General features: G+C 40.8%; 2 protein-coding genes across 4 annotated transcripts in view; one reads left to right on the plus strand and one right to left on the minus strand.

Annotated features, from left to right (window-relative positions):
* TTLL10 (tubulin tyrosine ligase like 10) overlaps window positions 1-19,581 on the minus strand; it is a 351,255-nt gene extending 331,674 nt beyond the window's left edge. The window contains exons 1-2 of the mRNA XM_033921190.1: window positions 19,336-19,581; window positions 11,654-11,802 (exon numbers count right to left, since the gene is read on the minus strand). Of these exons, the coding sequence (XP_033777081.1) occupies window positions 11,654-11,788 (135 nt within the window). The 5' untranslated portion in view covers window positions 11,789-11,802; window positions 19,336-19,581. The remainder of the gene's footprint in view (window positions 1-11,653; window positions 11,803-19,335) is intronic.
* Window positions 19,582-19,804: 223 nt separating this feature from the next.
* C15H1orf159 (chromosome 15 C1orf159 homolog) overlaps window positions 19,805-27,557 on the plus strand; it is a 54,537-nt gene continuing 46,784 nt past the window's right edge. Inside the window, exon 1 of one of the 3 annotated variants that reach the window (XM_033922177.1) lies at window positions 19,805-20,025. The gene's annotated coding sequence lies outside the window, so the exon portion shown is untranslated. Of the gene's footprint in view, window positions 20,026-20,135; window positions 20,689-27,557 lie in introns of those variants that run through there. The other 2 variants (XM_033922179.1, XM_033922178.1) reach the window with 2 other exon arrangements.

Below are 27,557 nucleotides of genomic sequence, written 5' to 3' on the forward strand. Positions count from 1 at the left end.
CAGGATTTCCCCAATGAAAATGCATTGAAAGCAGTGCATGCACAAAGTGCATATTCATTGGGGAAATCCTGAAAACCCGACTGGATTGCGGCCCTCAAGGAGGGACCTTGAGACCCCTGATATACACCCTCAAGAACGTTAATTAAGATCGCAAAATCGGAACCTTTTTGTAATACCCGCACTACAACAAATAATTTATGACACCACACGCTCCTCCATATTCTCAGTCACAGCACTTCAGTTATGGAACTCCATCGCCTCTTATCTCTGCGAAGAAACCTCTCTGGATAAATTTAAATCGAACTTGAAGACCTTTTTATTCAAGGATGCATTTGATTTATGAATTTCTTTCATTCTCTTTATCTCCTGCACAAATGAAATTCTCCCCTTCCCTAGTGTTTTAACCTTAAATGTCTTTCTTTCTTATTTAAAATTGTAATTCTTCCACCTAACCCCTTGTAATCAAAAGTAATTAACATAAATAATGTTATGTCCAACCTGTAAGCGTTAATAATTGTTTTACCCGTCTGTCTGACTTGTAAATGTTAATATTTGTCTTCTATATTTTATAATTTTGCTATTGTACATTGCCTAGAAGTTACTATAGGCGATAACAAATTTTTATAAACTTGAAACTTAAAAGGGGGTTTAAAAAAGTTTGCTGTTAGTTCCATCTTTACAGCATATTTAAAGTACTCAGCAGAGCCCACTACATACGGGGAATTCAGGAAACACCTAAAAGCATACCTGTTCCAGAAATACCTAAACAATTGACCCGCTCTCCCTCTCCCTCCCCCTTCCCTATTCCACCTGAACTTACGGTGTCAGGTCAAAAGTGCGCCGGGACAAAGGTGCATGCAGACAATTGAGCGCAGTGTGGAGGCGCGCGCCGCAGAAAATTACTGTTTTTATGGCTCCGACGGGAGGGCGTGGGGGTTGAACCCCCCCACTTTACTTAATAGAGATCGCACCGCGTTGTGGGGGCGTTGTGGGGGGTGTGGGGGTTACAACCCCCAAACCCCCCACAACGCCGGCGCGATCTCTATTAAGTAAACTTGGGGGGCTCCCCAACAAACCCCCCCCCCGTCGGAGCCCCTAAAAACTGTGATTTTCTTCAGCGTGCGCCTCCGTCTTGCGCTCAGTTGGCGCGCGCCTTTGTCTTTCACGGGGTTGTCTATGAACCGAACTTACAGCACTGTTATAAATATAATCTGTTATCTTCATCTTATCGTAACTTTACGTTGCTATTGATCCCCAACAGGTCCTGTCGGACATTACCTACTAAAATGTACATATTACATTTTCGCTCAGCAAATTGTATTTCTATACTATTGCCTCCTGAGGTCTCTGATCTCTGTATTTCCTCTGAATATCTACTTATTGTATTTCGCTGAATGTCCAACACTCTTGATTGTAAACCGCCTAGAAGTCGCAAGATTGTGGCGGTATAGAAGAATAAAGTTATTATTATTATTATTATTATTATAGCTGCCCTGTGTTGTGGCATAAATTGCCCCCTGAGCTTCACAAATAGATCGTTAAACAGGTTTTAGGAAAGCTTTAAGAACCTGGTTACTTCCATGTGAACTATTAGAGGGACCACTAAACGCCTTCAAATCTAACTTAAAAACATTCCTGTTCAAAGATGCCTTTGACATATGACCGTCCTTTTAAGGATGTTTTACATGCATTTTAGACCTGCACTAATGCCGGTTTCTATGTTTTCCCTACCTTATGTTCTTTTCTATCCAAATATTGTAGCTCTTCTCCATTTTTCCTTTCATTCTAGTTTCAGTCTCTGTTTTATTTTGTGGTTCATGTTTATCTGTGGTTGTATACATTTTTATGTTTCCCCTTTTGTTTTAACTATGTAAACCGCCTTGAAGCCTGATTAAGCGGTATATCACATTTTTAATAAACTTGTATATGTCTACTTCCCACTTGGAACCAGCTTGAGATGGAGGGTTATTTAAAGAGAAGGGTCAGATTGATTTTATTGTTAGTATTAAGGTATATACTAGTACTTTGGACTCTGTTTGCTGCTTTGTAAAGGTAGGAAGGTGGGCTGGGAGATAAATGGTCTTTAATAATTTTGGGAAGGGTTTGGAGATGGGGTAGAGAAAGGGATTATAACTCTACACCGCTTTGAGACTTTGTTTAACTTATAAGCGATATAAATAAATACATACATAAGCTGTTGACCTTGGCACGCTTCATGAGTAACCCCCTAAGCCACAGGTGTCAAACTCAAGGCCCACGGGCCAAATCCGGCCCGCCTGGTTGTTTTATGCGGCCCACGGTCCAATGCCCCAGTGTTATCTTGTGGCCGGCTCCCTCCTCCTCACAGCCGTAGTGTGCACAGAGCCGCAAGCAGCGGCTCCTCGCGCGTCCCATACCTCATCCAGAAGCATTCCCTCTGACGTTGCGACATCAGACAGAAGGCTTCCGGCTATCTTCAAGTTAGTGTTTGAATTGTGTCAATTTTGAGCATTTTAATCGGCTGTCTATCTTTTGCACTGCTCAGGAAGAAATACATTTGTTTCTTTTTCTCTGGGGGATGTACTACAAGCAGAATCTTGAATCTTAGGGTGTTTTTTTAATATATTAGTACTTTTAGTTTTTGGTCCCGTATAACATTTCATTACAATTAATATTCTATAATATTTTGAATATTATGTAATAAATCTAATATTTAAACTATTCTTATTAAATAGAAAATCCTCCCCTCCCATCCCTCCCATCCCAATATTAAATACAAGTACCATTACAATGAAACTATTGATATAATCATATATTATGAAATAATAAAAATAACCCCCCCCCCCCATATTTTCCCTCTAATCAAATATCTTATCTTGGGAAAAGTTTATCATTCATTACAAAACTCTGTTAATGGTCCCCATATCTTCTGAAATTTACCAAAATATCCTTTTTGTGTTGCTATTGTACGTTCCATTTTGTATATATGACATACAGAATTCCGCCAAAACTTATAATTTAACCTGTCATACTTTTTCCAATTGTATGTTATTTGCTGTATTGCTACTCCAGTCAAAATAAATAAAAGTTTGTTATTATTTGACAAGATTTGACTCCTTGCTCTCATTGTTGTTCCAAATAAGATAGTATCATATGTTAAGGCTACCGGATTTTCCAACATCCTATTTATTTGAGGCCAAATTGATTTCCAAAATAATAAAATAAATGGACAATAGAATAAAAGATGATCTAATGTCCCAGCTTCAAGATGACAATGCCAACATCTATTATCTTAAATAATAAAATGCCAGCTGCGCATGCGTACTAGCGCTGCGTGTTCCCTGATCCCTTTTCTGTCGCACTGTGCTGGCGAGAGTGCGCATGCGCGATTAGTACGTCAGCATAGGCACATTACCACAGGTGCAGCGAAACAGGATCAGACTTCCCCCCTCCCCTCAGAGCACACCACACCACACCGCCCCTTCACAACGGCTGCTGCAAGCATCGCCGCCGAGCGCACCCGAGGGCAGAGGCAGTCCGCGCGCATGGTGGATGGAGCGCGAGGACGGCCGCCCGCCCGCCCGCAAACTGTCAATTCAAGCTCCTGCCGCAACTCCGACCCCGAGGACAGCAGCCCTTCATTGACTGCCGGTGACCCCCGACTCCAGCAGCACTGTACACACGCTGCTTCGGGGCCTTCTACTGCCCTGATTTACTCTAGCACAGCGGCAGAGCAAATCAGGGCAGTAGAAGGCCCCGAAGCAGCGTGTGTACAGTGCTGCAGACGCTGCTGGTGTAGCAGGTTTGTCGGGACCGCAGGAAGAGGGGAAGGGAAGGGAAGGGGGGGCGGAAAGGGACTAAGGGAGCCAACCAGACCGCGGGAAGGGAAAAGGGGGGTAGGGGAAATGCTGCTGCTGCACAGGGAAGTAGTGTGGGGGGAGGGAAATGGAGAGGGAGGGAATGCTGGTAATATACAGAAAAAAAAATTAAAACAACTTACTCTGTGAAACTTCAGTTATTACAAAAAAAAAAAAAAAAATAGGTGACATATGACACCTCCATATACAAACAGAGAGAGACACACACAGGGAAAAAAAAACCCTTAAAGACAAAGAGGAATAGAGAAAGATTGAAAGAAAGAAAAAAATAAAAGGAGAGAGAGACACAGAAAAAAAAAAATCCACATACATCAGCCAAAGAGACAAACACCAAAACAAACACAGACAGAGAGAGGTGACAGTAAAAAAAACCACACAGAACAACAGGAGTTTAAAGAGACAGATTTAAAGAAAAAAAAAAAAACACCTTTCAACAAGGAGAGAGAGACAAACAGAAAAAAAAAAAAACAGGGGCTACAGAAACAGATTAAAAGAGACAGACACCAAAACAAAGACGCCAAGGAGACAGACAGCAAAAAAAGACAGACAGAAAGACATACAGTGGCCAAGGAGAGAGACAGAAAGACAGACACACAAATCTATTCTAGCACCCGTTAATATAACGGGCTTAAAGACTAGTATTATAATATTATAGAATATTAATTTGTAATGAAATGTTATACTTAAAGTGTTATATGAGAATTAATCAAGTGTGTATTTATAAGTTCATATGAGTTTATCTGCTACACTTGTTGTAATGTGCAAAAATGAATAAAGAATTTAAAACAATAGTTTTTGGTCCTGTATTTGCATAGGGGTTATCTGTGTTCTGGAGGAATTTATGTTGAGAAGTTAATTTTGTGGTTATCTATTACCATTATGTGTTAATAAGATTATATTGTGTGTGTATATATGAAAAATGAATGGAAAAAATGTGGTATAATTAGTATTATTGGGGGGGCGGGGTCTGGCCCACGACTTAGCCTGTGTTTTGGATTTCGGCCCCTTAATGTGATTCAGTTTGACACCCCTGCCCTAAGCAAACATGCTTGTCCTTCAACCATTGTGCAGCTGCAGAAAAAGCTTCTTACAATGTGTACCCTGGGGTACTACAACATGTGCATATATCTGAAGCACGCTTAGCCGGTGTAGATTTTTACCTAATTAAATTACTGCACCATGTGATTCATTCACTCTCTCACCTTAGAACTGCAGTTTCTATTGAGCAGGGCCTAGCTTCTGCTGTGTGTGGAAATACAAAGACTTGAGAGCAATTATAGCAATGGCTGCATGAGAAGCACAGCTCGTAACAATAAACAACAATAATAATGATAATGAGGAGAATAACAGCTTCTTCAGAAGGTGCCCTTTCTATGCACAGCATGTTCCACAGCTTATGTAATAAACATAACTGAAACTATTACAACTTAATGCTGTTTACAAAGTCACCAGAGGGGACTCTGTAATGCGTGGAAAGGAATGAGGGGAGATGTTTCATTACTAGTGATCCGTAGGGAGGCATGTGGACAAATAAAAAGGCTTATTTCATCTGCCCTTTTCTATTGCTTCATTGAATTGGTTTCCAAGTTATTTGTTTTCCATCAAACTCAATGAGAGAAGCAATTTATTCTGGGGAGAATTCTGGGCAACTGCGCAATACAGAATTTCTGCAGAATTCTACACTTACTCTGCAGTATACCGCACAGAAATGGGTATTGGCACCTTCCCCCGTTCTTTCTCCTTCCTCCCCTGCAGATATTATGTGTCAAGAGGTGGCAGTAATAAAAGGCTGAACTCTGGTCTGCAACCTCCTCCTCCTACGGCCTAGGTCCGAGTATTCATTTGAATCATGCAGCTGTACAGAGGCCCACGTGGTTCAAATGAAAAGTTGGGTTTATAACCAGATGTACAAGCAACCATTCACCTCCTCCTCTTGCCTTGCAGTCAGGGGAGGGAGGGAAGACAGACTAAACTCAGTAGGATGAGTGTTATGCAGGGGTGGGGTAGGATGCCAGGGCAACCTGAATGCGCCATGGGAACTGGGGGCAGAGAAAGCTGAGAGTGTGCCATTGTTGTATGGGGATGAACAATGTAAGTTGTGGATATGTGCATGAGGGGAGAAAGAATGAGAGGAGCAGGTACATGGGAGGGGAGAAGTAGGGTATGTGCCTGAGAAGGAAGGAAGGAGGAGGTGGAAAGCTTGTGTGGCAAGGGTGAGTATGTGCCAGGAGGGGGTACATGCATGGACAGAAAGAATTAGTCATCTTTCTGGGATTTAGAGAGAAAGAGAACTCTGATTTAAGTAAGAGAGGGAACTGGTGATGCTGGAGAATGAGGAGGGAAAAGGCATGGGGGATTTTCAGGCCTAATGATGGAAGAATTTTGCCAATAAAAACCTCTACAAATAAACTAAGCAGAATCATAACACATTGTGTACAAAATTCACCCAATTACCAATTGTTCCTAATTTTGATTCCAACATTGACGTTTTCTTCCCAAGCTTTATGAAACTTGCAGGTAGTTACAGCAGCAGGTGCCTCAACAACCTAACGCAGCAAGCGTGGGGCAAACTGGCACAAAGAGTAGCATGAACGCCCTATGGTGCAATGACAGCAGCAAAGTGGGGAAACAGTGGCAAACACAACCCACAGCATAGCAGCAAGGATGCTCAATGACACATCAAAGGGGAAAAGTGCCTAAACAGTGACAAAGACACCTCATGACACAGCGAGAGGGACAAAGCAGCGCCAACAGCTGAGGTGGTCGCCAAAGGAAGGAAAAATAGCACAAAGTGTGGTATGAACAGTTCAGGAATGGTGAGAGAAGTATGGTGAGAGAAGCATCAGCATTGTTCAGTTGTTTAAAATGGTATTACAGCCTTCAGAGACTCTGTTTCATTGAGGAAAACCAGAGCTCCCAAATCTCTTCTTAATGCACTAAGTAATGTTCTCAATCTTTTCAAGCTCAAGGCACACCTACATTTTTGGGTTGAGCGCCAAGCTAGTCTCCACTAAGAAGACAGTGTAGACAGGAAAGAGGACTCATAGGAAGGCACTAAAAGTCACACGAGAAACTGTTGGGACTCAATGGAGAAGGCTCAAGAAGAGGAAGATGACAAGGGCTGGAGACTTCTAGTATTACAATGTATACACAATAGGGTCAGTGAACACAAACAAAAACACTGTAATTCACTGTTATCCATTAACTACAAAGTCAAGAGCCAATGCAAAAAGCCTTGTGGCCTTGTAGCTGTACCACAAAATTAGTGATCATAAAATAACATGGCATGCTGTAAAACAGGGGTGCCCAATAGGTCAATCACGATCGACCGGTAGATCGCCAAGGCAAAGTGAGTTGATCGCGGAGCTGATCCCGGGCTCCGTGATAGACTCAGTTTGCCTTGGTAATCTACCGGGCCGATCAGCCTTCCTCTCCCCGACATCAATTCTGCCGTCGGAGAGGAAGTTCGGGCCAGTCAATCGCTGCCTGGCTGGGCCGGAACTTCCTCTCCAATGGCAGAATTGACGTTGGGGAGAGGAATGCTGGTCAGCCCGATGCAGGGAAGCAGGGAGAGCTTGGGGTGGCAGCGGCTTTGGGGCCTGTTACCCGATGGCAGCGGCGGCCTGTTCCCCGATGGCTGCGGCAGTGGCTTGGGGAAGGGCAAGGAGAAAGAAAGAAAGGGGGCAGGCAGGGAGACAGAAGGAAAGAAGGGAAACAGAAAAAAAAGAAAGGGGGCATGAAGAGAGAAAAAAAGAAAGGGAAGCAGGGAGAAAGAAAGGGCAGGGAGAGAGGAAGAAAAAGTTGGGGGAGGGAATGAGGTCTGGACGAGAGAAAGCATACAGGCTGAAAGAAGGGAAGAAATATTGGATGCACAGTCAGAAGAAGAAAGTGCAACCAGAGACTCATGAAATCACCAGACAACAAAGGTAGGAAAAATGATTTTATTTTTAATTTAGTGATCATAATGTGTCCATTTTGAGAATTTATATCTGCTGTCTATATTTTACACTATGGCCCCCTTTTACTAAACCGCAATAGCGGTTTTTAGCGCAGGGAGCCTATGAGCATCGAGAGCAGTGTGGAGCATTCAGCACAGCTTCCTGCGCTAAAAACTGCTATCGTGGTTTAGTAAAAAGGGAGGGGGGGTATATTTGTCTATTTTTGTATGGTTGTTACTAAGGTGACATTGCATAGAGTCATCTGCCTTGACCTCTTTGAAAAAACCTCGGAATATAAATGATAATTAACATTTTCTCTGCGTACAGTGTGCTTTGTGTTTTTTAAAAAATTTTATTGTTGGTAGATCATTTTGACTTGGTCATTTTAAAAGTAGCTCGCAAGCCCAAAAAGTGTGGGCACCCCTGCTGTAAAAAAATAAATATACATGCAAATACTGCTATGTTAAAATCACAGTAGTAATCAGCAGCTCATTACTATATGTCATCTTTCCTGTGGCCCAATCCCCCCTTACTCACAGTTCAAAACATTTCCAGGACAATTTAGTGGCCCCTCTCCTGCCCCCAATCCAACCTCCCTTTTCCCCGAGTTAAAAAAAAAAAAAAAATCACCACCATCTTGAAAAATGGTTGCACCCTGCCCCGTGTGGTGCATCTTGGGGATGAACCAGGTGGGCTCTGACTGCCATATAAGGGACTTTTTCCCTTACAGGCAGGCAGACCACCACACAGGACAGGGCACTGCCATTTTTCAAGATGGCGATGCCGGAGGCAGGAGCAAATGAGCAACACTCCTGCCTCCTATGTTAAGGTATGGGCGCGCCTGGGAGAGCTTCTTGGGGGGTAGAGTGCCACTAAACACCAGGAATTTCTTTTTTAAACTCAGGGAATGGGGGCTACTAGACTACCAGAGAAAATTATTTAAAGAATGGATATGGGATAAGGTCAAGGAGGGAAGGGAAGAGAAGAGAAGGGATAGGGTTACCGGATGTTTGAGAAGACCCAGACATATCCTCTTTTTAGAGGACTGTCTGGGTGCTTGTGTGTGGGGGGGGGATTTCCAAAACCCAGCAGTTTATCCAGGTTTTGGAAGGCCCTGAGCTCGGGGCTGCGTCTGGAGGGCCTCAAAGCATGCATGGATGTGATGAGACATCATCATGTTGCATTTGTGCATGCTCGGAGGCCCTCCAGACATGGCCACAAACACGGGGAAGAAGAGCTGAAGTTCGTGTGGGGGCAGGGCTGGGAGGCACAGTGGTGTGGGGCCAGGCAGAACAGGGCGGGGCCAAGTGTTCTCTTTTTTTACCGACAAAATCTAGTAATCCTAGAAAGGGAGGACTAGACTACCAGGGAAATGAGGGGGATTGGGTCACTAGATAAGGTCATCGAGGAGGGAAGGGAGAGGGGCTAAAGCCAGGTATTTGGAGCAGGGTGGTTTGGTTAAGGAGATGGGATACTAGTAGGCACCCACTCCTCTAAACCAACCTTTCTTTGATCCCCAGACCTGGTGAGAATTTTCTTTAGTTAGCCACATGAAAAATCCAGTGGCATTATCCTATGACACTGTATTGTTTGGCATGTCAATGAGGGCTAAAAGCCAAATATCCTCCAATAATAACAGGCTTCTGCTCATTATGACAGGGGTTGCCATACAACAGATCACAAATAACTGGAAAAATTGGAAGAGGCTGAACCACAGCTTTTGGAGGAACTCATTATGCCACATATTCAAAATGGAAAGGATAATAGCTATACAACAGGGAAATTTAAAAAAATTTCTGGTTATTTGGGAGCCATTAACAAAATTTTGCAAAGATTGGAAGTATTATATAGAATAAACGTTAATTTTTTTTTCCTTTGATTCATATACATCCAGGAGGGGGGGATGGGATTATTTTTTTCTTTGGTTTCTTTTAATTATGGATAAATATAGGATACAGGGGAGAGGGATTATTCGATATAGTTTAGAATTTGATGTTATATTAAGTGTGATTTAAGTATAAAGTATTTAAGTATTATATGTTACACTTACTGAAAGCTTTAAAAATGAATTAAGATTAATTAATATAACAAGTTATAGGGGGGGGAATGATTGTTTTCTGTATTAATTGTGTAGTTAAATGTTCCTTTTCTGTAATGTTTACATATAAATTAATTGTACGGCACTGTCAAAGTTTGAAACCAATAAAAATTAATAGTTAGCCACATGTGCAAAACTATTTTTGTTTTGTTTTGGCTTTTCACATTGACTACCGTAATCACTACGTTCGCCTTCATTTTAATGTAATGTACAGCCAGTGTTTCCATGCAAGTTAACATCTGCGCTGAAACCATTTCTGCATTGCAAACCCACAATAAAAGGTGTGCATTAACCCTGCGGTAACCATTCAGGAAGTTTTCTGCATCAATCTCTCGGAATGCCTTCGAGTGTCTACTGCTGCACCATTCTGTGTATCACATTATCATCTTTATTCATGGAGGGGCTGATGTAATAAACCATTCGTTAGAACTGTGCACTATACCTCAGCACATCGTTTCCTACTTCAAGCATTAAAAAATAAGTTGAACCCAATGCTGTAACCAAATTATAGGTACATAACTTGTGCACAAAAATGTGTATATTAGAGCTCACTAGTTGCCAAGGAAGCATGCACAAACAGATATTCATTAGCAACAGAATCAAGATTTTTGCACACCAGGCACATAGTAAATGTCGGGACTTGAGCACAAAGTAGGGAGTCACCAAAAGCTTCTCCCCTCCTGCTGCCCCTCTTTGTCCCCCCTGTGACCTCCATCCCTGAGTTCATAGACAAAACCGCCGAAGACAAAGGCGCGCGCCGACAACTGAGCGCAAGACGGAAGCACGCGCCGAAGAAAAAGAGTGTTTTTAGGGGCTCTGACGGGGTTTTTTTGTTGGGGAACCTCCCACTTTACTTAATACAGATCGCGGCGGCGTTGTGGGGGGTTTGGGGGGTTGCAACCGTCCTCATTATACTGGCAACTTAACTGTTTCCCTATTTTTTAGGGAAAAAGTGAAGTTTTCAGTAAAATGTGGGGGGTTACAACCCCCAAACCCCCCACAATGCCCCCATAATGCGGCGCGATCTGTATAAAGTAAAGTGGGGGAGGGGGTTCCCCCCCACACCCACCGTCAGAGCCCTTTAAAACAGTCATTTTCTTCGGCGCGTGCCTCCGCGTTGCACTCAGTTGTCTGCACGCGCCTTTGTCCCGGCGCCCTTTTGACCTGACACCCCATCCCTGCGCTGATGGAGATCCCCAAGTTCACTAGCAGTAAGTGCTATTCCACCTGCAGTCCGCAGGTTCCCTGGGCCTCCCCCTCCCCTCAGCGCATGCTCAGTTTCTGTGAAACTGAGCATATGTGTGGGAGGGGTTGCAGGCCTCTTCTGTACCCACTCAGTTTCATAGAGCATGGGGGGGTGGGGGGGGGAGCACAGCAAGGCAGCAGCCGCTGCCACCACCAGCTCCTCTCAGAGAACATGCAGGCTGCAGAATGAACAAAATGATTTTGACCTTCCCAAAAAATGTAATTTAAAGCATGCAGATGGCTGTGGTTTCCAATAAAAACTCTACTCTCTTTCTCTTAACCTCCTTCTCAGGTAATAACGCTTCGACACAGAGGTTTCTCTACTAAAGCTGTGATACATAATAACGCTGAGTGTATATGTGGTTTACAAAACTAAGCAGATCTTGCGGTCACAGATCCCAAATAATCAAAAATGACCAGGCATTTTACCATTTGAGCATCTCACCAGCAACTTTAAAATTTATATTCCTTACAATTTCTGGGGACGTTCAATGTCCAGTATACAATACACTTACCTGTCGTTGCCTTCTAAATCTAGAAAATGCTTCTTGTATGTTTTCAGGCTCTGCTCCTTCCTCATCTGCTTCACACTCACTTGTCTCCAGGTACACAGTAAAAGAAAGGCTCTCCGTCATTTTTGTTGCCTTCATACCTCATTAAAAAGCTGTTTAAAATAAAGTCCTTTAGTTAGGAAGAAAAACATTCATTTATATAGATGGTTTTTCGATCAAATATATCTTGTATACTTTTGCATGATCCTCCCCTTTTTGTACAGTGCTGTGTGCATTGCTTGTGCATGTCTATTATAATAAACCCAAGAAAGACAAGCTTCCTACGTAGTGGGAGATACGGATACTATTCAGCCTTTCCCTTTTCTACTTTACCATTATTGTTTTCTATTTAACTTGGATTAATTAAAGATTTTCCTGCCTGCATTCTTGGTTTAGGTATCCCACTTTTGCTCTGCCAGCACTCTCATAATGAAGTTAAAACCTAGTCATGAGAAAAAGTGATAAGAGATCCTGGATTCTCTACAAGGAGGACTGTTCCAACAGTTGGAACTGGAACTCACCCGGGATGGGGGTCATACTGGACTTAGTGCTTACAAACAGGGAAAGTGTTTCTGATGTTACAGTGGGTGAGCAACTGGCATCCAGTGATCACTGCATGGTACGGTTTAATATTAAGATGGGTATAGACAGGGCTCATTCAAAAACAAAGGTTCTAGACTTTTTAAAAAAACAAATTTGTTCCGATGGGGGATTACGTCAAGGAATTGTTGTCTGGATGGGAACATCTGGAAGGAGTGGAAATGCAGTGGGCAAAACTGAAAGGAGTTATTGCAAGGGTGACAAACCTTTTTTGTGAGGCAAGTAAGTAAAATAAGAGGAAAAGAAGACTGCTTTGGTTCTCAAACGTAGGAGCTGAGAAGGTAAAGAATAAGAGCTTAGCTTTCATAAACTACAAAAGATCACAGAAAGAGGAAGACAGGCAAAAATTCATAAGGCATATGGGGACAGACTTAAAGATCTCAATCTGTATACTTTGGAGGAAAGGCGGGAGAGGGGAGATATGATTTAGACATTTAAATATCTACATGATGTAAATGTGTATGAATCGAGTCTCTTTCATTTGAAAGGAATTTCTGGAATGAGAGGGCATATGATGAAGTTAAGAGGTGATAGGCTCAGGAGTAATCTAAGGAAATACTTTTTTACAGAAAGGGTGGTAGATGCATGGAACAGTTTTCCGGAAGAGGTAATGGAGTCAGAGACTGACTGAATTCAAGAAAGTCTGGGATAGGCTTTTGGGATCTCAGCCAGAGCAAGAGATAATGGTTACTGCAGATGGGCAGACTAGATGGGTCATTTGTGCTTGGTTGAAGAGAAAAGTTTTGAGTGCCTTCCTTTTTTTTAAAATCTTTATTCATTTTCAATTCTTCAACAAGTATACAATGTTATAATGAATAATATACAGAATCACTTGTACATCCTAACCAATATTCTTTAAGTATTATAAAAATCCCTCCCCCTCCCATCCCCCCCACATCAACAATGAAATCACGCAAAACATCTACTATACCCCTTATTTATTATAATGTTTCAAATACATAAAGGTGTCTAATCATTTGAATATACAATCAATGGCCCCCAAATCTTTTTAAAATTAGCATAATTTCCATTTTGTAAAGCAATGACTCTTTCCATCTTGTATATATGATATGCAGAATTCCACCAAAAGGTATAATTGAGTCTTGTATAATCTTTCCAGTTCCTAGTAATATGCTGAATGGCAACTCCTGTCAAAATTAGTAATAATTTATTATTGGACATTGAAATTTGACTTTTAAACCTCATTGAAGTTCCAAATAAAATTGTATCAAACGACAAGGCAACAAAATTTTCTAATAGCGAATTAATTTGGGGCCAAATTGATTTCCAAAAGGAATTAATGCAAGGACAGAAAAATATTAAATGATCTAAAGTCCCTGCATCCTTATTACAATGCCAACATCTATTAGACTTAGAACTATCTAATTTTTGTAAACGAACTCTGGTCCAAAAAGCTCTATGTAACAAAAAAAACAAAACATGTTTGTCTCATAGATGCCGACATTGTAGATTTTATTCTCCAAGACCAAATTCGTGGCCACTGAGATGCAGAAATTTGATGCTTGATCTCAATGCTCCAAATATCCCTCAAACCAGTTTTCTGTTTTTTATTCAAATATTCATTTTGAGTGCCCTCTTAAAATTTAAGAATGAATGTTGCATGCAAAGGTTGGCTTTCAACTGAGTGACGACTTTGAGGAAATTCTTGCATACAATTGCAACTAAGCTTTATAAGCCATAAAGTTTGTTTTGCTTCTCTTGGAACTAAGAGCTTCGCCTAGTTTGTTGATCATTCTCATTGTTTTGTTAAGAGTTTACTCTCTCTAGTGCTTATTAAAGTATTGCCTTGCATGTATTGCTAGAATTACTATTAAGCCTATGATGCTGAAATGGAGTGACAAGACAGCTGCAAGAAATGTGTTAATGAATCTAATCTAATCTAGTATTTCTGAGTTGCGCAATGCCTAAACAGGTTCAAGGTGACTTACAATATAGGAATTATGGAATGCATATGATACATTATAGCATTCTGAGGAGGGTAGAGTTATGAAAGGAAAAATAGCGAGGAGCGATGGAGGTTCTATGACTATAATGGTATAGCACTTGAGTCAAGCATGGGATTTAGTGACATTAGGTATTTCGAGTTAAGTTGTCTATGGTTGGTATGCTTTTGGAATTCGATCTGGGATCAAATAAATTCTTTATTAGAAAATCCTGTAGCATTCACTTATGATACTGTGATATTTGGCATTTCTATGAGAAAAAAGAGTCAGATATCGGCAAGTAATAACAAACTTTTATTGATTATGACAGGAGTTGCCATGCAACATATTACTAACAATTGGAAAGATCATAGCAGACTTAAATTTAATTTCTGGTGGAATTCACTATGTCATTTATATAAAATGGAACGTTCAATAGCAATACAAAATGGAAATTATAAAAGGTTTAATAAAATATGGGAGCCATTAACATTGTTTTGTAATGAATAAACACCATTTTTAACATAAATTATTAACGGAGGGGGAAGGGGGGATTGTATAATTGAAGAAAATGGTAAAAGGAAAAAAAGAAGGTTAAATGAATTAAGAAGAATAGTATTGAAAAGGAGGGTGGGTGAGGGGTTTATATATATATATACAATTGTTATTATCTTGATGGAGTTATCAAGTGTTGTTTTTGAGCCTATGTATTACTTTTTATTGTACACTTATTGAATGATTAAAAAGGAATAAAGAATTTTTTTTTTTTTAAAAAAGAGTTTTTCATTTTTTTTCGGAATCTGTTGTAGAATGTTTCCGTCTTGATGTCGGTTGGGAGGTTGTTCCAAGTTTTGGTGCCAAGATATGTGAAGAGCGAGTTTACTATGCGTTTGTATTTAACCCCTTTGGAAGATGGGAAGAGCAGTTGAAGCGATTTCAGTTTTCTGGTTGACGCACAACAGGAATGAACGAATAAGTGTATGAGCGATTCAGTGGTTTTTCATATAGGATTTGGAACATTATGCATGATAGTTTGAAGGTGACAATGAACCTAGAGATATGTTATATCCATCATATCTTGAACCTTGTCTGTTCTTTATTTTTACTCACTTCAAAACTATGACCCTGATGCTCTAAATTTACCATGCTTTTAACGTTCATCGCTAAACTCGTTCTAACCAGTTTATCAAATAAGCATTTTAGGTTCCATGCACAAATTGGCTCCGTATGGTCTTTTCTGTGCCCCGTAGCAACCTCCAAGAATAGTATAAAAATTAAATATAATGAGCTCATTAATATTAAAATGAGCAATCTGGGAGATTCCCAGACATTGCTAGGTGATGCACAATGTGAAGTGTCGACCTTTGACCTTTCAAAATTACTAGCAGGTCTGGAGGTGCCAGCAGCGTTGAACTACATGTGTTAGAAGCATATACTGGCAGGTCTGAAGCTGCCGATTATATGAGATGTGGAAGTTAAAAAAAAAAAAAAGTACAGTATATATGCATCGTACTTTTATAGGGTTGGGGGGCACCAGAAAAAGCAAATATACATTGCTATACACGTGTGTTAAAAGCGCATCTCAGTCAAAGGTGTTTCTCAGACGCGTTCATTAAAACTGTATACCAGCAGGACTGGTTCCAAAAAGCAGCTTAACAATGATTCAGGACTGACCAAAAAGAACAAAAAATAGGATTTTAGAGGGGAGGGGACAAAGTTCTAGCTGCAGAAATAGTCAAAACAGTTTTTCAGACCCCCCCCCCCCTCCATGGTTTTACAAGTTTCCAAGTTTATTTCGGTTTTGATATACTGCTCATTTTATAACTGAGCGGTGTACAATTTTTAAAAAATGGGGTCAAATAACTTATATAGACTAACAAAATTATGTAATACATATAAAGCAATAATAAATATGACACATTCAGGCAAGTAATAGAAGGAGCTGGGGATGAACTACATTGTCTTAAAAGGAAAGAAAGGGAAGTTACATGAGGATAAAAGGGGAGAGGTAGGGAAAAGGTCTTTTGATCAAAGATCTACAATCAAGCTACAGAGCCAATTAGATCCTAGAAAGGACTGCAGTATCTATACGCATCACTAAATAACAAAGTTTTAAGACTGGACTTAAATTTTGTGAGGGATGTTTCATATCACAGGTAGGGTGAAAGAGCATTCCAATGAGTTATAGAAAAAATGGTCTTGCATGTAGTATCATATATTATTTGTCTTGAAGAAGGAACAATTAATGTAAGAGATTTTGTTGACTAGAACATAGAGATCTGGCAGTAATGTAAGGAATAAGTAAACGATCTATGTAGCCCGGAGAATTGTTTTATTTAACTTTAAAGGTAAGGAGCAAAACTTTAAAGATTATTCTGTGTTTGATTGGCAACCAATGAGCCTTGAAAAATAGAAGGGTGACATGATCGTAGTTTTTGGCTTTTACGAGAAGTTTGACTGCTGTATTTTGAATATATAATCTTAATTCTTTTGGGGTAATTCCTTGATATAGCACATTGCAATAATCTAAATACGAAGTGATAAAAGAATGGATTAGAATGTTGAGGGATGATGGTTCATATAAGGATGATATAGATCAAATCATTTTTAACATTTTTGCACATCAGAACTTATTTGATGATGAAAGGTTGACTTCCAGTCAAGAATGTCACAGCTTGTACTCCCAGACTTTATACTGGGGAAATGGCGCTGCAGCCTGCTTCAGATCCTTGAAAAAGTAGCTGGATCTGGAGTCATTCTCTGCTTAAGCTGCCGAGATCTTCGGGCTGCTAGCTGGATCTTAGTCAGAATGAGCCTCTATCCCTCCAGGCCACGAACGCTGAAAGGAGAAGGGGGAGGCGAAACTGCAGCCAGCACCATGAGCGCCCCGAAAGATGCTATTGATGTCTAACAGCCTATGCTCAAGTTCCTGACCAAGTCAAGAAAACGAGCAAATGCCGAGGGCCCAGAACCCTGAATTCCACAAATATTCAGCAGGCTGGCTGCACAAGGCCCTAAAGGATTCACCTGCTAGCTGCAGACTAAAGTCTGCTCCTCTCCAAGCAGGCGCAGCAGTTCTCTGAGCAGCGTAAAAACCGCAAACAACTGAAAAAAATAACCACCACAAAATAATAAAGAAATAAAGGGAGTAGATCAGAATGACACCTTCATGCTCGCCTTCAGAAGGAAGAACTGAAGGGGGCAGCAGAGACTGAGGAGGAGGAGCTGAAAAGCTGTGATTGACATCTTCTGAAGTATGCGTGCAAGCATGCATGGAGAACCATCCCTATTGCACTATAATACTGAATTATGTTTCATAACTAATTTCTGTTTTCCTAGAAATGGCTAGCAGAATCTTTTTGTAATCCTCATTAAAGTAATGTTTTTGGTCATCTGCAGGACATAAGTACATTTGAACATGCAGATAAAGAAGGTACATGCAACTGATCTCAGCTAGAATATTTATTTATTTATTTATTTATTCGATTTTTTTAGCCCGTCCTCCCAAAAGAGCCCAGAACGGGTTACAATGAATATATTGGTGCATTAAAATTATAAGTAAGATAGGTACTTAGAAATTCCCTTACTGTCCCGAAGACTCACAATCTAACTAAAGTACCAGGAAAAATGACAATTAGAAGAGTAATAAAGAAAGAAAAATAGAGATAAAGGAGAAAAATAAGAAAATAAACATTCTAATAAATCCTGCTGCAATACATGTCCTTGTATTACTATTTATTTATTTATTCATTCAATTCTCTATACTGTTCTCATAGGGGAGGTCAGAACAGATTACATGAATTTATTCAGGTACATATTTCCCTACCTGTCCCAGTAGGCTCACAATCTATCTAATGTACCTGGGGCAAAGGGGGATTAAGTGGCTTGCCCAGGGTCACAAGGAGCAGTGTGGGTTTGAACCCACAACCTCAGGGTGCTGAGGCTATAGCTTTAACCACTGCGCTACACTCTCCCCCTACTACCTACAATAGTTAGTTATGCACCAGAATTAGATACATCAATGCAGTTCTGTTAAGTATTTTAAATCAGTGGTTTCCAAATCTGCCCCTGGGTGACCCTCAGCCAATTAGGTTTTTAAGATATCCACAATGAGATAAAGGTGCATACAATAGAGGCAATTCATAAAGATGAAACGCATGAATATTCATCATGAGATAGCCTGAAAACTCAACTAGCTTTGAAAACCACAATCTAGAGCGGGGATTCTTAATTTTTTTGTGCCATGGATCCTTGGTGAAACCTATGGACCCCTTCTCAGAAAAATGTATCTGAATAGATAAAATAAACTTCATGGACCAAGATTGTATTACCAAGGATGGCAATTATGCTTAAAAAAACCAGTTTACAGCAACAAATATGTATTGACTATTATCAATTAAATGCTTTTGGAGAAAAAGGTATTCTGGATTTGCTTTTTTAGAGGATAATAATTTTAGATAGTGAGATTTATTGAAGTCAACAAGATTTTTGAAGTCTAGAGGCCATAAATTACTTTGTTGCCTGCATTCATTATTGAATGAAAAGCCAAATTAGAGGTTAGTGAAAATAATAGTTTTCTCATCCAAATTCACGGATTCCCTAATGAAATCAAGTAGTTTGTGGACCCCAGGTTAATTTATTCAAACTCTTGTTCTTATATTGTATTTTAAAATGGTTGTAACAGAAATAAACACGACTAAAGGAGTGTGGTCTTAGTATTTCAGTATCTTTTTTGTTTGTTTTTTTTTGTTGTTATCCCATTTAAAAGATTATTCCATGGCCAGTATAGCTACACCAAATCCTACACGTGTGAAATTGTTAAAATGCATACATAGTGCCCTTAATTTACTAAAAATGATTGTTACCAAAATCAACCTTAGCAGATCCACAAATAATGCTCCTTTTACTTTGAAATGTGCAGGTTTTGATGGTTTTCTCTTCCCTGTTCCATATCAGTCCCAACTTCATGAAATGTTGGCATGAGAACTTTATAGTCTGTTGCCAAAAGAATATACTGCATAACCCGCCCTTTATTACATACCAGGGACGTGCCCAAATCTGCGTTACTTAGGATTTTCGCCAAAGGTGCCAAGTTTGACCCACCTTCTGAAGGGAGTTTCCACCTCGGTCCTGTTTGTCTTAAAGGTCCATCCTGATGCATTGTGGGATTTGAAGTCCGATACCAAACTACATCAAGAAGCGAAGAGGCAGGGGTAAGGACAGAAGAAAAATCCTACTCAAATTTCTGAACAACCGCAGCCCGTCCCGTTAGGAAAGCCCTCTCTTTGCTGAACGCAGCGAACCCTCTTTCCCCAGAGCCGGAGGATCCTGGGCGTCGCCGTTTCCTAGCAACAACAGAAGCGGCGCTGCACCCTCCCAACCACTTCACGGCTTCGCGCGGTGGGCCGGGAAATGAAGTTTTTTCTGCTCGCTCATTTCCATTATTCTTGGCAACTCTCCATCTTGGTGAAACCACACGTCCCATAACGCCTTGGAAGACCTTTTTTTTTTTTTTTTTTTTTTTTCTTCCACAGTGGAGAATCCGCATTATGTGAACTCGGAGACGGGGAAAACGACAATTTCTTTTCAAACAAAACAAACCTGCCGCCTGACACTGGTTACCTGAAACGGTACAAATATAGGGGCCGCAGAGCTTCCTGGGAGTTGTATTTTACAGAGAGCAATGAGCAGTATTTGCCTGCTCAAGAAGGACTACAAGTCCCAGAAAGGAGAGGGCGAAGAGGTGTGAAAGCAGCAACGCGGGACTCCCCGCCCGGCGGGCTCCAACTTGAGGTAAGCTGGGCTGAGGTGGGAAACTGGACTTTTTGAAAGATTCGGCACGGGGCTTTTAAATAGGGCACCCACATTTCCCGCCTAACCTTTGTTAGGCGAAGCATACAGCTGGTAGTTGAGCCTGGCTCTGCGTGCGTCTGGTAGCGCTATAGAAATAACAGATTGTTGTTGGCTCACTTCCTGGATGGCTTTGTGTGCAGAAATGTTGCTGTGGGTTTACACTTGTTTCCATTCAGCAGATGGGGTTCGTCCCCGTTTTTATCTGGTCACGGTGGATAGTTTATTTGAATATTGCTCTCTTCTCAGTGGCTAACTGGATTCTTGTGGAAATTAGTTTCTACTGAAAAGTACTAGACACGTAGGACTGCCACCTGCCCCAGGTTGATCCAGTCCTGGGTTTCCCCAGCCTTTGTCTCCCCCCCCCCTCCCCTCCCCTTTGTCTGTTGATTGGGCAAAACCAGGACTGTATCAGCTTGACCTTTGTGTCAAAACTGCTGCATTAGCATTGTAGACATAATTGTGGGGTCTACTGTTTTAAATTATTATCCACAAATTACAATTACACTCAAGAAATATTAATAAAAGCCAGTTAATAACCTTTGGTGGAAATGAACAAAAAGATGCATTGGTTTCCAAATGAGCTACAGAGCTGTGGTTATATTGGTAAGCGCTGCATACTTACCAATTGTATTATTTGTAATTGCTGCATATAAGAAGATAGATCTTTGAAAAAAAAAAGTACTATCTGTTTTTGTTTTTTTAAAATCCATCAGATTGGAGTGGTAGTACATGTGTACAGTACATTGGAAATACAGAGGGTAATTTTAAAAAGTAGGTGCTAATAGTTACATGCAAAAATGTTCAGAATGCTAACATATACATACATATGTGCAGATAAATGCTATGGGCCAGATTCTATAATCGGTTCAATTGTTGATCAAAAATATGGCACCATTTTATAGAATCACACCTAACAGCACCTAAGCAAACATAGGATGTTGCTAGACATCCTAGACATAGGCGCCGCTCCATTAGACCAGCTTTTTGCTTGCCTAATTTGGTGGCGCCTATGTCGGATGCCTAATAACACCTATTCACCCATAACCACACTTACACTTTAACATAGGTGTTGTTAGGCATCCATAGGCTTGGGAGGGTAACTCCACTTTGGCGTTGCTAGGTGTCCTAAGAGTTTGGCATCAAACTCTTTAATGTTTGTGGTGGGGGTTTTTTTTATTGGCTGAAAACCAGCTTGGTTAAGCCAATTAAAAAATAAAATTTAGCCTTGGATCCCGAACTTAGGTGTTGCTAGGCGGCTGCAATTAGGGTGCCTAATGTAGGCACCATTTATAGAATATAGTCATATGTGAATCTTACATAGCATGTATTTTACAGGTGGGTATACACATGGACAAATTGGACAGCACATAGATGGGGTGGACATATACACATGTAACTTATAGAATATTATAAGTTATGCACATATCACTAACAATTAGGTGGACTCGTGCCAGCTCTATGATTGGAGTTAGTGCTCATGCTTAAATGCATACATGGTTATATACCTGGTCACACTAGTATTCTATAAGGAAGTAGGCATCTACTTTTCTTTCTAGAACAGTGTCTCAAATGTTTTTGACTGGCACACTAAATGAAGCAAATGTTTTTTGTGGCACATTATAATTGAAATTATAAAATTTCAAAACCAACAAAAAATTAAATTTTAAGAGGTATTTATTTAAAGTTCTTTAAGCTATATATGGGTAATTGTAACAACAATGATACTAAAGTACACAAGGATAGAATAGAATTGTTAATCAATACGATGTATGTGTTTCTTTTTGAGTGCAAATTAACTCAAAACGTGGCTTGGTAGTCAACAAGCTGGCACACATTTCATCATCCACCATCTGCAGTCGTTCTCTTTTTTTCAATTTCTGTCAGAGCTGAAAATCCAAGTTTGCCAAGTTGAGAAGATCCAAAGGGTAACAAAGCCTTGATTTCTTTGTTGCTCAAGTTAAGATAACTACTGCATTGATAAATAAAATTACTCGACGTTAATTTTCAAGGGCCAATCGCATCAAAGAATGATGCTTGTCTGGGCAGTTGTATCCTTATGCACACAGACACTCATAACATTGACAGACTCTTCCTTGCGTGACATACATATCATCTGTTCTAGTGTATACTTATGAAGGGAATTTTTAAAAATTAAAGTAAAATTCTGGAATCTCTCATGGCATACCTAGAATCTCTTTGGGGCACACCACTCTGCCGTGGCACACAGTTTGAGAGACACTGTTCTAGAAGGTACACAAATTTCTGCACACAAACTTGAGATGCAGTTGCAACTAAATTGGCTAACAAGCTAACTAGCGCCAATAGTTGAAAGATAACAATCAATTATTAAGCTTAATTGACAACATTTTGGGTTTGCTTGCGCATGTTGCTATGTACTATTCCATAAAGATTTGTACACAGATTTTATAGTATACAGCTCAAAAGGGGCATGGCCATAGGAGGGCCATGGGCAGGTCAGGGGCATTCACTAAAGATTTGCATAGTAGTTCTGGATACTAGGGATCCATACCTAAATTTTGTGCCAGGATTTACACCAGGTTTCAGTTGGTGTAAATCCTTATGCTCCAAGTTTGGCATGGCAATTGTCTCTGAGCGTTATTCTATGAAAGGTGTATAGCGTGGAACTCTATTTATAGAATAATGATCCATGTGGGTTTTTTGAATACAATTTACTGAATCTAGTCCTTTCAGCACCCTGAAGTTGTGGGTTCAAACCTTGTGCTGCTCCTTGTGACCCTGGGCAAGTCTTTAATCCTCCAATGCCCCAGATACATTAGATAGATTGGGAGCCCAATGGGACAATTAGGGAAAATGCTTGAAGTACCTGAATGTAAACCACTTTGTGTGGTTTTAAAAATCCCCCAATATGTGTGTCTTTGCACCCCCATTCCCTCTTGTGTGAGAAAACTATGCGGTGACCAAAAGACCTCAGTATTTTGTTGTACGACATCCTGTAGCACAGCAGACAGTTACACAAACACATCTGATGTTGACAGAAGCCAGGCTGCTAGAATGTGGTGCAGTTTTGCTGGCTACAAGTTTCTGTCAGATGGAATTGGCCCTATCAGAGCTTTTCTATGGATGCTTAATAGTTATTTCTGAATCTAAAATTACTAATTAGTATGTAAATTGAATTGATGTTTTTGAGCAGTAAGCACATTCTTTACATCATTACTAAGGTGCACCTCAAAACATCTCCCCATTTTACTAAACTGTGCAGGGAGCCACACTGAATGCTCTGCTCATAGGAGATCAATGTCACAATTTATAACTGCTCCCAGGGTTGTCTAGATCAGTGTTCTTCAACCGCCGGTCCATGGACCGGTGCCAGTCCGCAAAAGATCATCTATAATTGCTAACTCTCCTGGCGCCTTGCAAAAGTCACACTTCTTGACGGGTGTGGAGCTGGAAAAGTCGGGAACAGCTATGCTGTTATTGGCTGGTGTCAAGAATGATAAATAGGGCAGAGCTTTGCGTTTGAAGTTGTCTGCTATTGCCGAGTGTGAGAGCCAGGGGCAGAGCGCGGGCGGTTGAGAACCTGCACTGTTATTGGCTGATGCCAGGAGCTGAGGACGGACCTGGAGTAGAGGAGCTGAGTTCTTATTGGCTTGAGTTTGAGCCGTAGGCGGAGCTGAGGGCAGAAAATTGTCCGTTATTGGTGGGGTCAAGGTCTGACAGATAACCTTGAGAGTACTTGCCATTGGGAGATTTATTCCCAGGACCTAAAATGAGCTGCAGATATGGCAGATAAGAATTAGGGTCAGGATTCAAGCCAAAGACAGAGGTAATAAAGCAGGTGAAGTTGGAGTAAGAGAACCTTGTAGTCAAGTTGACCTGCAGCGGATCATAGTAAAAGATAGGAGGAGACGGGCTTTTAGTGTTAGGGTAGACAAAGTAGTAAGAAAGGAGAAGGGCTGGAAGATAAATAAAGAGATAAGGAACTTCTCTTTAGGAGACAGGGCACTTCTCTCTGAGTGGGGGTCGGGGAGGGACGTTCCTTCCAGAGAGAACAGTAAAAGGCATGAAGCTTCTCTTAGTAATCAGGAGCCTGGAGCTTCCCTGTAATGCATTTCTGTGATCTGAATACTAGAGATTAGGTAATGAGTAAAAAGTTGTTAGGATAGAAATTGGATCTTGTCATTCCTTTTAAGGTTGAAATCATGAGGTGTTTACAATGAGGAATGGGAAATCCCCCTCCTGTCAGACCTTGATGAGAAGGATGATAGAAGGTGAAATGTTGGGCATGGGGCTGGTGGGCAATAGTGAAAAATGCTGCACATGATCTGGGGGATGAGAGAGGGAAAAATGTTGGATATGGCAGTAGAGGGAGTGGAAGAGATGCACCATGGATTTCGATCTTTCTCTCTCTTTCCCCACTCCTTGTACACGGTCCATAGGTGTAAAAAGGTTGAAGAACACTGGTCTAGATTATGTGAAGGTGATCTTATTTTGCAATTCAACTTTAATATACTGCAAATAATTTAAAAAAATCGAAGTGGTTTCCAACAGAGCAATAATATTGGGTAAAAAAGAAGGATCGCAGAAGGAGGCCTAAGTTACAGTCATAGAATAAAGTAGGAGGGGAAAAGAAAAAAAAGGTGTATAGGGGGCCATTCTATGTCAAGTGGTCTAGTCCTCGCCACTTGACCATCTCAGAAGTTGATGAAATTTTTACTGGAAGTGCAATAGGACATGCAGTGAATATATGCAAAGTCTTCGAGTAGGATCTCAACTTCTTCCAAAGTTAGGGACCTCATTATTGGGGTTACTTTTTTTGTTCCATGAAAGAGAGTGGAAAAAATGTCAGCTTTTGGTTCAGGATATGGAAAGGATAGTTGCTTGGCCAAGCTAAGAGACATATTTCTAGTACAACTGTTTGTGCTGAATCCAAATATAATACTCAAATCATTGATGCATGCTTTGGTGTATCACTGGGGGACCACAAAGTTGATGAAAAAGTTTGTCGTGGATAAATAACGTGTGCATTTGAGACTTAACCTCTGGCCAAAGCAAGGCTGGGTCAAATATAAAACAGAATGGCTTTTGTAGCAAAAAGGACATACTTGATATAAAAAATTGGGCAAAGTACAGTTGAGATATTTGCACTAAAAAAAACCAGCCAAAATTTGTATAAAGCACCAATACCATTTCTTTGTGTAATTATATCTTTGTTTCCAGTTGGCTGCAAAGCCTCTTAATGCAAATCCTATGTGCATGTCATGTGCCATGACTGCTGGTACAGTTATGACTTGAATTGACATACAGGTCAGAAGCAATGAGGAGTCAAAGTAGGCATTAAGGCCCGGATTCTCTATAGGGCACCGATATAGGTAGCCACCTAAAACACGACTGCTTATTGTGTGTCAATCACGTGACGTACCCTATAAAGAATTGCATTTCTGTAAAAGATAGGCGCTGGAAATGTAGGCCTGGATTTTCCAGGCCTACATTTCTGGTGCCTATCTTTGTTGTGACTTGTGCCTACGTAGGCACTTTATGGCACTTAATGCCACTTCCGGCATTAGCCATGCCTATAGTGGCATTAGGTCCTGTAAAGCACCTACTTAGATGCAATTCTGGTGCCTTTTATTTAGGAGCCTGTAGGTACTTTAATTTTACCATTTTTCGCCATTTTAAAGAGTTTCTCATTTAGCTCAGGCACTGGTAGAGCATCTAAGTTTTGGCACTGTTTATAGAAAATCCCCCTAAACAGTGGCGTAGTAAGGGAGAGGGGCACCCAGGGCAGTGGCGCCTATCCCCGCCCTCTTCCCTGCCCCCCCCCCCCCAACCACACGGTTTCTTGGCAAAATGAAAACTGTTTCAGCAGTTCCTTTTTTTATTTGCTACACAAGCAGGAATAGAAAAACTTACAAAGAATATATGTGCCCCTTCACCTATTGCCATCCTCTTCCCTGCCCCCCCCCACCACACACACAGCCCCTTCCCTCTCCCCATGCCCACATCGGTGTTGGCTTGCTCTTTGACACCACTTCCTAGTGACATTAGAGAGAGCGCACCAATGCCGACACAGGCAGCAACCTCATACCGGGGAAGTAAAAAAGGTATGCGGGAAGGCAAGAGGCGTGTGCGGCAAGGAGAGGAGGAGGGATGCTGCGCCCTCAGGAAGATCGCACCCAGAGCGGACCGCCCTCCTCGCACTCCCCTTACTGCACCACTGCCCCTAAATTTCTTTTATTGTATAACATTTTTGCCTACTTTGCTGGTTCATAAAAGGGGAGTTAAACTAATGTTACATTCCAAACTTTGCACATGAATAATCCAGTCATTATTAGGTCTTTTAATTTACTTGTTTGTAGACAGAGAAACTCGGATGAAAAGATAACATAACATAAAATTTTATTTGTATACCGCAATATACCATGAGTCATCAAGATAACTTTAAATTTCTTAAAAGATTATTTTGTGCAGCACTCTATTGGAGGGATCAGGAGAAGTTGCCCTCTTATTCCCCCAGTGTTTGTGCCCCCCTCCCCCAACAAAAAAAGCAGTACCCAGAAATTATATTGGGCTTTGTAATAGCTTAGGAAGCATAGTGGAGGAGTGTGGCCTAGTGGCTAGAGCAGCTGCCTCATCACCCTGAGGCTGAGAGTTCAATTCCCACTGCAGCTCCTTATGATTCTGGGCAAGTCACTTAACAACACTTCATTTCTCTATGTAAACTGCTTTGATTGTGTAAACCGCACATAAATAGCAGTATATTAAGTGTGGGTTTTTTAAATGAAAGTTGTAGACATGAGGGTGTACCGTATGTTGCCATGTTGGCCCCATTGCTATTTTACATGTTGACGCTTGCAAAATGAATGTTCCTGTCGCATGTAGCCAACACATAAAAATCGCATATTTTAGAAAAGGTCTACTTCGGCAGATCATTTCCTAAAATAGTAGTAGAAATGGTATGTCCTAAGCTGAATATCTTAGTCTCTGTTTCTATGTTTTATCTAAAACAAGGCTTTTCATCTCTGGTTATCTCTGGTATTTGGGTGTATATAGATATATATAGATATAGATAGATAGATAGATATAGTAATTGAGAAATGCTGTGCCTTTTAGTGGCTGAAAAAAAGAAGTGACCTTTTCATTCTCTAAGCTCATGTACAGCAGCATCTCTGGAAAATGATCATGCTAGTCCAATATAAAAGGTTTCGCAACATGTAAAGACCAAGAACAATTCAGCTACTTGGATATTCTTTTTACTTGTTATCAGATTTTAGGTTTAGGAAATATTGTTTCACAACAGAGAATATGAAACAAGGGAAGGTCATGCCTCACAAACTTGCTATACTTCTTTGAGGGAATAAACAGACAGATGGATAAAGGGGAATCCATAGACATCATTTACCTTGACTTCTAAAAAGCCTTCGACAAGATACCCCACGAACGGCTGCTTTAGAAGCTGTGGAACCATGGGGTGCAAAGGGATGTCCACCGAT

This window comes from Geotrypetes seraphini, chromosome 15 (assembly GCF_902459505.1).
Source record: "Geotrypetes seraphini chromosome 15, aGeoSer1.1, whole genome shotgun sequence".
In the NCBI taxonomy this organism is placed as follows: domain Eukaryota; kingdom Metazoa; phylum Chordata; class Amphibia; order Gymnophiona; family Dermophiidae; genus Geotrypetes; species Geotrypetes seraphini.